Raw genomic sequence first — 11,532 nt, forward strand, 5'->3', positions numbered from 1 at the left:
TTAATTATATATATTTAATTATATAAAATTATAAATTAATTTATATTTTATTCGAAATATAAAAACTTCAAATTTATAAATAAATCTTTTAAATTTCGATCAAACACAACACAATATTAACATTATAGATAAAATAAAGTATTATTCAATATTAATAAATATAAAAAGAATTATTATATGGTACATCATTTGTCATTTTTGGACACATTTATATTTGTTGCTAAATTAAAGCCAATACTTACTTAAAAAATATCAAAAATTATAGATGACGTGGCACTACAGGAGATATCAATTTGCAAAAGGGACAACCATTTAGCATATTGGAATTTTGTGTATTTTGTTCCTTCATCAAATAAAAAAAAAAAAAAACCAGAAAACAGTCGAATAAATATGATCCGCCCAATTTTGTCAAAAACAAATAAATATGATCCGCTCCACCCAATTGCCTCCATTCCAAATTGCCAATGATTGTGGCCATATATATAATATATAAATATATAAGAAGTATTTTAGTTAATATTTATATATATAAAAGAAAAACATGTACTAATTGTTGGCATAGAAAAATGCAAAATAATATACAGCCAAAAGCCATTAACAAATAAGAAAATTAGGTGATTCTCTTTTTTCATAAGGGATTTATATAATTAAAATCTTAATTATAAAATTGATCAAATTGTAATTCAAATATTTAATTGGCAAAATAGAATATGTGAACTATTGGAAAATTATATTAAAGAGAAATAGTTGACCCAAGATGTTAGCTATGATTGCCTCTAACTTCCAACTGACATCTGTCTTTCTACTAACCATATCCATTAAGCTTCCCCAGCTATTAAGACAGTCGCATTTACAAAAGGGAAATATTTACTTTGTTTAGGTATATTTTTTTATATATTAAAAAAATAAATGGTCAAATATATATTTATTAATTTTATGTAAACTAAAAAATATAATTTATAAAATAAATTTATATATAAAATATTTATATTTATGTTTCAATTTAAAAATAAAAAATATTGAACTTTAGGCACCCACTTGAAGAAGATTCTAAAATTTTAATTTATATAAAAAAATGTTAAATTTATAAATTTAAAACTGAATTTGATTATAATTTATGAGATATATTTGTACCAAATACAATGTAATAGCATTTGATTCGATTATATTAAATTTTTAAATTTAATGAAATAAATAAATGTTTGGTTATACTAAACATGCTAAATTTGATTTTAAAAATTAAACTTCATAATTATTTTCTTGTAGCTTTGTGAAAGAGCATATTTTATTTTATATTCGTGTATGTTTGTGTTATTAAATAAGAAAAAAAAACTTGACTTCACAAAAATTTATGTATATGAAAATATTAGAAAAAATTATATTAAATTATTATATATATATTTTTATTTTAAAATTGATAATTTACTTTTAATCATTCTAATACTTTATGAATATGACTTTTAACAAATAAATGATCAAATTATACAATAGTATTAAGCGATTTTAATGTGGCATGCAATAACTATTGTTTTTTTCATTTGCCATGTCAACACATACTAATGGTATTGTGTGCTTTAATTATTATTAACTAACGGTTATATTTACGAGTATTCTAATGTACTATAGCGGTACGTTACCATATAAACCTATAAATATAGACATTATTTTTATTTTAATAATTTATTAATATAATTAAATACTAGATTAGTCAATCATATATAATTCTTAATTATTAAAATATGTTATTTTTATTTATTAAATTTTTATATTTATTTTTAGAATTTAATTAGTGGTACTTAACAATTATAAGATTACTATAAAATTTTAATTTATATAAATAATTAAAATTTATATATAAACTCATTGACAATCTATATTAATAGAAGAATATGTAAAATAAAAAGAATTATTTAAAATAATATTGATTAATAATTTATAATTAAAAATAAAATTACAACGGTACTTTACGAAAATTACATGTTTATAAAGTATTAAAATGAATAAAAATAGAATATAAACTCTATGATAATGCTATATGCATTAATGGCTTAAAAGAAAAAAAGAAAATGGCAACTTCTTATGAAATATGCATCGCTCATGTTGTAAATCTTTTCCATAATATATTATAGAAAGTATATACTAAAGCAAAGACAGACACCAGAAAAGAAATTATTATAGACACTCGCTTCCTTTCTGTCTCTCAATTCTTTAGCGCCACATTTTCTGTGTTGTCTTTGACTGCTGCTTCTTTCTTTGCCTTAACTAAAAAAACTCACCTTTTTCTTGTTTTTTCTTTCTTATATAAAGAGAGACTTTCAAGCGCAACAACTAGACTTTCAAGTGCAACAACTCTATCTTTCTTTATTAATTTCCCATCATCTTCTTGAACTTTCTCCAAGATTCTTCCCTTTGTTTCCACAATCTTTCTCAGGAAACAGTAAAGAAAATAAGATTTGGTAAGTTAAGCTTACCGGGTATTTGTCAAATTTAATTCTTGGTTCTGGTTCTGTTTGGTTGCTAAGAAGAGTACAAAGAAAGAATGCGAGGAAAAAAGAAAATTTGGCTCATATAATTATATCCAAGTCAGCCGTGTAGGTTTTAGCTGGAGCAAGAGAGTCTTTTTTCCTCTTTTTCTGTGTGCTTTGTTGAAAATTTGAAAAGGTGCAGTCCTTTGCTGCTGTTATTTGGTTAAGAGGTGTGGGGATTATGTTGTTTCTTCTTTCTCCTATCTGTTTTCTTGGCAATCAAACAGAAATGTTATTGGTTCGACTTACGTTTCATTAGAGTTTAGTGATTTTGGTAAACTAATGTGTCCTTTTGTTCATTGAATGTTCTGCTCTTATGGAACTCATATTGTTTGGCTAAGAATAGATTTAGCTTTAAGAATTTGAAGAGAGTAAAAGAAGGGAAATTTAAACCCAAGAACTTGAAGTTCTTTTGGACAATTCATCATAGAGAAACTGAGTCTAGTCAATTCCTTCATTTTTTCAAGCATAGCAAACATTTGTTGTTTGGTCACTTGAGTTATCTTACAACTTTGCTAACCCCGAGTGAGATTAAGATTAAAAGTTTAGCTGAATTGAGTTATCTGACAATCTCTTTTGCTCTTGTATAGGGTAATCTCTGTTTCAGTAATAACTGATGGAAAGCACTGGAGGTGGTTCTTTTATGAGGAATAGGAGACTGGAGAGTTTTCTTAACACAGACTCCAGCACAAATGTGAATGAAACCTCAAGAAAATTGGTGAGGAAAGAAGTGGAACAAAGGCCTAACAATGATGTTTATGTTGATGATGATGGTTGGATTTCTGGATTGATATCTTGGGTGAGGATTGTTGTGTGTTTTGTGTCAATGATGATTACTACATTTATCTGGGCTTCACTCATGCTCTTGCTCTTGCCATGGCCTTATGAGAGGATTAGGCAAGGAAATATTTATGGACATGTCACTGGTAGAATTTTGGTGAGTTTCTTTAAGATTTTCTTAATAATTCATTTCAGATTTACCTTTCTGAAGTAGGTATTGATACCACTGTCATAGTTTTTGCATTTTAGTTTTATGATATGAATGATTAAATATCTAATAAAGCAGAAGGAGATTACCCGGAAGAGATTATGCACGAAAAACTTTGGATCTTTTGATGTTTAATATGCCTCAGAAATTAGGTATTGAACTGCACAATGTTTGTCGACTTCTTGTTTCCTTGATGTCCAAAATAGTGAAAGATAAGTCTCTACTTTTTCTTTTTGTTTCCTTGTAGTTGACCCTGATCAAATAGCACATAACCGATATTTGTTGTATAATATGTTTTTCTCCTTTTTTGTTTTCCCTTTTCAACATACTATCCTGTGCTATTCTCATAAGTTCTTCATTCATTCATTTGGGTTCTGTGAGTACAGTACTAGACTGCCGGTTTTAATATGATAAGTTTCTTTTCTTGTGTAAGCTGGCATTTAGTGATGAACTATTTTTAATGATGAGGTGCCTGAGGCAAAGAGACTTTGTTTCATTATTGTTAAACTTTTGACAAGTCTGAGCATTTACTGTTGGTGATCATGATATGTGACCACAGGCTGCTTATTATTTGCTAGGGGATAAAATCTCCTGCAGAATTAACAGAAACATACGGTTCTCGGTTGGGTCACAAAGTAAAATGAACAAGGTTAAAAGAGTATGCTTAGGAAAAAAGGAACTTTGATGAAAGAGATGTTGTAGGTCGTATTTCACTCTTTAGATTGTGGAGGAACCTTAGTCCACATGCTTGCATCATAGGCTAAAATCTAATTGGCTCCAACCTTCCAGTTAATCTGTTCTGTTTAGACTAATAGAAATAAGAATCTTTTAGAACTTCTGATAGGCTTTAAACTAGTCTAGTACATTATTTTTCTCACCGACTTATTGATAAGGGCCTTCGAGACCAGTGTTAATTGAAGTTCTTTAGCACGAACTAGTGAGATAATGGCGAGGCCTTGTTATTTTATAACATTCTGCAGATCATCTGAGTGTATACTCTTACATATTTCAGTGAATAATATTTAGATGAAATATCTATAGTTCAATATTTATTTCCTAACATTTAGCTATTTTAAATTTGTCCATTTCCATAACATTTAGCTACTATTAACATTACAAGATTCCGATTGCAGATGTGGATCTTAGGGAATCCTCTAAAGATCGAAGGCGTTGAATTCTCAAATGAGAAGGCCATTTATATCAGTAATCATTCATCTCCTATAGACATTTTCCTTATAATGTGGTTGACGCCCACTGGCACAGTTGGGGTTGCAAAGAAGGAGGTACATTCTCAGTTATTTTGATCATCTGTTCTCCATCATGATAAATAAGCAGCTTCCAGTATATGTCAGGAGATATTGAGAAATTTTAGCATCAGTGACAACTGTAATATTTATTTCTGCAGATTATATGGTACCCACTATTTGGACAGCTTTATGTACTGGCCAACCATCTTCGAATTGATCGCTCCAATCCAGCTGCTGCAATTCAATCCATGAAAGAGGTAACTACCATTTCTATCTTCCACATTATAAAGCTCGGAGAAGGAAGAGATAAGAGGCCCCATGGAGAATATGGTCAGAAATCCATAATGGTGTTGCCTGTCTATATATACTCAGGCACAAACTTTCTTCTCTCAGGTAGCGTGTGCTGTTATCAAGAACAACCTATCGTTAATCATTTTTCCAGAGGGCACCAGGTCGAAAAGTGGAAGATTACTCCCCTTTAAAAAGGTGAAAAGTCAGGTTCTTCACGTGAATAATGTTTTTGTCGCTGAACCAATCATGCTATCAGAACATGATAAAATATTTAATTATTTGTCCATTGACATGATTTGTTTGTATTCTGCACAATATAAAGCAGATTGGTTAAGACCTCTACTTGCCTTATTGCATCAATACTTAATATAGAACTTCTACTTTCAGTTTTTCTTCTCAAAGGCATAACCTTGTGCACTTGTGCCTTCTAAGCATTTAGAACACACATCTACCTTCAAATCAGCAAGCAAAAATTTCTGACCCTTTTCTTCTTTTGTTTTATTTTTTTTTTCCTTGCAGGGTTTTGTTCATTTAGCATTGCAAACACGTCTTCCAATAGTTCCAATCGTCCTGACGGGTACCCATCGAGCATGGAGGAAGGACAGTTTGCATGTTCGGCCTGCACCCATAAATGTCAAGTATCTCCGTCCAATAAAAACTGATAATTGGACAGATGACAAAATTGATGACTACGTAAAATTGCTACATGACACGTATGTTGAAAACCTTCCAGAGTCTCAAAGGCCTCTAAGTTAGAAGGTACCAGAAGCAATCCCTACTCTCTAATCCTAGTTGAGGCATTTTTCTCTTTGTAATTTTAACAATCTGGGAAAGTCCCTTAGTAAAAGCTACAATAAGCATTGTAGCAATGTAATGATCAAGATTAGCTGAGGCACTGATGTTTATACTGCTATTGCAAGTATCCTTATTGTTTGTGTTAAGATTTGCTTGATTTATGTAATTGTGTATCATATCTTCTATTTATAGGAAGTCTCTTTGTATTGTATGTAATTGCCATTAATTTAGGTTCTTATTTTGTTAGTTTCTTTTTGTAAAATGTTGTATATATAACAGCCTCTGTAATGCTATACAAAAAAAGAAAAAAAAAAGAGACTTCTTTTCTTCAGATTTTTTATATGGTATCAGAGCATATGATCCTATTAGCTCTCTAACTCTACTTCCGCAAAGTTTATGGATGATACTGCTATTGATAGTGATAGCAACAGTAACCATTCATCAAGAGACACATCTTCTCAATGTAGTTCAGAAACCTTTAATCATAATATGTCCACACCTGTTATTGATCCATCCGATCCTCTTTTTCTTCATGCTTCTGATCATCCAAGCATGACTCTTGTCTCAAAGGCTTTAGATGGAACCAATTACGTTATGTGGAAGAGATCTATCCTGGTGAATCTTGGAGCCAAAAACAAACTAGGATTCATCAAAGGAACCATTCAAACACCAGATACAGAACATCCAAAATACTCTCTATGGCAACGTTGCAATGATATGGTTCTCTCCTGGATCTTGAACTCATTAAGTCAAGAACTTACAAACAGTGTACTTCATGCGGAGACACCTTCAGAAATTTGGACAAATCTTCAAGAGCGCTTTTTTCAAGGTGATTTTTCTCATTATTATCAAACTCAAAGATCTATTGTTGAATTGAAACAAAATCAAGATTCCATTTTCTCTTATTACACAAAGATGAAAATGTTGTGGGATGAGTTAACCAATTGCAGCCCCTTGGTCACATGCACATGCAGTGGATAAAAGGACTTAAAAGAAAAAGAAGAAAAAATTAAGTTAGGGCAATTTTTGATGGGATTAAATGAAACCTATTCTGCTGTACGAGGTCAGATCATGTTAATGCAGCCTCTACCAACAGTCAAAAAGGCATATGCACTTCTTTATGAAGAAGAAAAACAACGAGGACTCACTGAAGCCAAATGTATTAATATTGTTCATGCCATGAATGTCAAAATTCATGATAACTCTAAAGAATCACAATCGGATGCTCAACGACAAGCTAGACAAGGGTTATCTTCTTATAGTAAATCACAGAAGTCACAAGGATCTAAAAAATTCTTTTTCTGCACTTATTGTGAGGGCACAACCCATACTGTGGATCGGTGTTACTACCTAAATGGTTTTCTTGTCAGTCACAAATTTCATGGAAAAGATGTTCAACCTCCAAATCGAAGTCGGAAGCCTGCTGCACACCAAACCCGTAGTGACACACACATGGATATAGTAAAGACATCAACTAACCAATCTCTCCAATTTAATCCTGAAGAGCTTGCACAAATAAAAGCTTTCTTTAAGAATGGTAAAAATCCTACTCGTGCAAACTACACAGGTATGCCTACACCTTTTTGTTCATCTTCTAGTATACAAAAGACAGATTTAAATAATTGGATCATCGACAGTGGTGCAACAAATCACATAGCCACCTTCTTAACCAATTTCACTCCTTTATCTTCACAAGTTAATTTACCCAATGGTTCTTACTCTAAAGTAACTGGAATTGGTTCTACTCAATTCTTAAATCATCTGCATATTAAAGATATATTATGTGCTCCATTTTTTCATGTTAATTTGTTGTCCGTAAGCCAACTTACAGCCACCTTGAATTGTTCAATTCAATTTTTTCCTACTTTTTGTATATTGCAGGACCTAGCTTCGAAGAAGATGATTGGTTTGGGGAAGCAGCTTAATGGATTGTACTATTTTGTTCCTCTAGTTAAGTCTACATCAACCTCTCTTCCAATCACTCATCATGTTGACTCAACCACCAGCATTACTTAGCACAAGCGATTAGGGCATCCCTCCACAGAACCTTCCAAGTTTTTAAGTAATATTATTTCCTCATTTGTATTTGATTCTCATCATTCTTGTGAAACTTGTCCTTTGGCAAAGCAAACTCGTTTACCATTTCCTTTAAGTTCTATTCAAACTTTGTATTCTTTTGACCTTATTCATTGTGATATTTGGGGACCATTTCGTACTGCCACTCACACTGGAGCACACTATTTTTTAACTATACTAGATGATTTCACACGCTTCAGTTGGATTTTCTTAATGAAATTTAAAAATGAAACACAAGGATTGCTTAAAACATTCATATCTTATGTCAATACCCAATTCAACTGTCAAGTTAAATCCATTAGATGTGATAATGGTGCAGAATTTGTGTCCATGAAACCTTATCTCTCCAACTTAGGCATCTTGTTTCAAAGCTCATGTCCATCTACGCCCCAACAAAGTGGTGTCGTTGAACGAAAACATAGACATCTTTTATAGGTTAGTAGAGCTTTGCGATTTGATGCTCATCTTCCTTTACAATTTTGGGGGGATAGTTTACTTACTGCAACTTATCTTATTAATCGTCTACCCACTCCCATTTTGCACAATAAATCTCCTTATGAATTGTTGTATAACAAGCCACCAGATTACTCTCATTTACGAGTTTTCAGATGTCTTTATTATGCAACAAATCTTCACCCTTCTAATAAATTTTGCTTATATGATCTACAAACTCACCAATTTTTTTCAAGTCGTGATGTTATTTTTCATGAATCAATTTTTCCATTTTCTACTTCTGCAACAACATCGAACACTTCCCCAAATATTTCACCACCTGTGCTACCAGATTACATCTATGAATCTGCCCCTATTGTGCCTCATTTGTCACCTTTAGCTTCTGAACCAACTATTCCATCACCATCTCCTCCTTCCATATCCTCACCTTCTTCATCAGTACAACGTAATCCACCTCCTATCCGATGAAGTGACCGTGTCAAAAAGCCTTCTGTCCTTCGTGATTTTCATTGTGGACAAGTTAGTACAATACCATCAACTGCAACCTCAAATTTGGCATCTTCAACTAAGTCAGGTACTCGGTATCCTTTAAGTAATTATATTTCTTATGATTCTCTGTCACTTACCCATAAACACTTTGTTAATACTATTTCAAGTGTTTTCGAACCAACCTCTTATGCTTAGGCTGTCTTGGATTCAAATTGGAGAGAAGCAATGAGACATGAACTTGATGCTCTCACTAAACAACAGACCTGATCCTTAGTTCCTTTACCGGCTGGTCATCGTCCCATTGGCAGCAAGTGGGTCTACCGTATCAAATATAATTCCAATGGACAAATTGAACGCTACAAGGCCCGATTAGTCGCGAAAGGATTTTCTCAACAAGAAGGCTTAGATTACACTGAAACATTTGCCCCCGTTGCGAAATTAACATTTGTCCGATGTCTACTTGCTGTTGCTGCTGCCAAAAATTGGCCATTGTACCAAATGGATGTGACTAATACATTCTTACATGGTGACTTAGCTGAAGAAATATACATGACTCCATCACCGAGTCTTTGTTGACAGGGGGAGAAACTTGTGTGTCGACTACATAAATCTCTTTATGGGCTTAAACAAGCACCTCGGAATTGGTTTGCAAAATTTTCAAGTGCTATTAAGAAAGCTGGTTTTGTTCAATCACACTCTGATTATTCATTGTTTGTAAAAACAAAGGGCTCATCTACAACTATGGTCCTTATTTATGTCGATGACATGGTGATTACTGGAAATGATGCAGATGCTATACACAATCTCAAGAAACTCCTTCATCAGCAATTTCAAATCAAAGATCTCGGCATACTGAAGTATTTTCTTGGGTTAGAAGTTGCAAGGTCCAAAACAGGTATCGTTATCTCTCAGTGAAAATATACTTTAGAGATCATTGATGATGTTGGTTATTCAGGTGCTCAACCCTCAAAGTTCCCTATGGAAATGAATCTCAAACTCATAAATCATGAAGGTGATATTCTTCATGATCCAGCTCGCTATAGGAGATTAGTTGGACGACTGATCTATCTCACGATAACAAGACCTGACATTACATACTCAGTTAACATACTGAGTCAATTCATACATGCTCCGAGAAAAACACATTGGGATGCTGCTCTTCGGGTTATTAAATATCTAAAAGGAAGTCCTGGTTTAGGTCTATTATTTCCATTTAATAACTCTCTCACTTTGAAAGCTTATTGTGACGCAAATTGGGCAAACTGTCCAATGACAGGAAGATCAACAACGGGCTATTGTGTGTTCTTGGGAAGTTCATTGATCTCTTGGAAAGCAAAGAAGCAGAAAACTGTCTCAAGATCATCTTCAGAAGCTGAATACAGGTCCATGGCAGCCGCAACTTGTGAATTAACTTGGCTAAAATTTTTGTTTAATGATATGCAAGTCTCTGTAGGACTAGCAATGCTGTTATGTAATAATCAAGCTGCACTTCACATAGCAGCAAATCCAGTGTATCACGAACGCACGAAACATATAGAACTTGACTGTCATGTTGTAAGAGAAAAGGTCCAAGCCGGTCAAATTATCACCAAGTTTGTTCCATCTCACTTGCAGCTAGCAGATATCTTCACAAAAGCTCTTACTGGAAATATTTTCAAGGAGCTAACATCCAAGTTGAACATGCTTGATATTCATACTTCAACTTGAGGGGGAGTGTTAAGATTTGATTTAGCTTCATTTATGTAATTGTGTATCAGATCTTCTATTTATAGAAAGTCTCTCTGTATTGTATGTAATTGACCATTAATTTAGGTTCTTATTTTATTAGTTTTTTTTTTTATAAAAAGCTGTCTATATAACAGCCTCTGTAATGCTATAAAAAAAAATACTTCTTTTTTTCAGATTTTTTTTAGTTTGATCCATATCGGTTACATAATAGGTTTTAATGCACCCTATACAATTGATGCCATAATTCTTTTATAGATGTTCTGTATATGTTTTTTGTTAGAATTTTGGTTTGCATTAATACAAACTTTTACATCATATATTTATCACTTGTCAGTGTTTTCTGCCCTTTCATGGGATGCTAAATGCTGGTGAAAGTACTTTGGGAATAATAAGTTGAGTGCAGTTAAAATGCTAAACTCTAGGCTTGATCAAATTAAGGGTCTAACTTATCAAATGGCATGGATTAGCTTTCCAGCTGCTTATCAGATGTCTAAGAGAGCAAGAATTGAGATTACTGCACATATGTTACTGCTGATAAGTTTACAACAAATATTTAAAATATCATTTTCTTTCTATAATATTTGGAACACTGGACCTAGATGACAGCTTGAAAACAAATTTCGAATATGATTAATGCTTTACTGAATCCAATAATAGAAAGTTAAATCTCTTGCAATTACTGAAAACATAATCAAAAAATTTGCTGGTGTTATCTTCAGTACCTAATTGAACATTTCAAAACCATTATTAAATAACATTGTTGTGTAGAACTCATCATAATTATAACATGCATGACAACTTGACTGTGACATAAAAGATGAAGCAAAAAAAAGAAAAAAGTTCCCTTCTTCCCCATAGATAGAAAGAAAGAAAGAAAGAAAAAAAGAAAGTAGAAAAAGATGCCCTTCAAATTTTCTTTCTTAAGCTAAACTAGATAGAT

General features: G+C 32.4%; 1 protein-coding gene across 6 annotated transcripts; it reads left to right on the forward strand.

The window, feature by feature from the left end:
* Positions 1-1,945: 1,945 nt before the first annotated feature.
* Positions 1,946-6,057, forward strand: LOC8282895 (1-acyl-sn-glycerol-3-phosphate acyltransferase). Of its 6 annotated transcripts, none has more exons than XM_015721649.3 (6): positions 1,946-2,456; positions 3,116-3,462; positions 4,647-4,796; positions 4,919-5,017; positions 5,133-5,246; positions 5,571-6,057. In XM_015721649.3, exons 2-6 carry the CDS (start codon positions 3,142-3,144, stop codon positions 5,805-5,807), a joined length of 921 nt encoding a protein of 306 aa, XP_015577135.2. In that variant the 5' UTR covers positions 1,946-2,456; positions 3,116-3,141; the 3' UTR covers positions 5,808-6,057.
* The last annotated feature ends 5,475 nt before the right edge of the window (positions 6,058-11,532 follow it).

Source organism: Ricinus communis, chromosome 9, assembly GCF_019578655.1.
Source record: "Ricinus communis isolate WT05 ecotype wild-type chromosome 9, ASM1957865v1, whole genome shotgun sequence".
Taxonomy (NCBI): domain Eukaryota; kingdom Viridiplantae; phylum Streptophyta; class Magnoliopsida; order Malpighiales; family Euphorbiaceae; genus Ricinus; species Ricinus communis.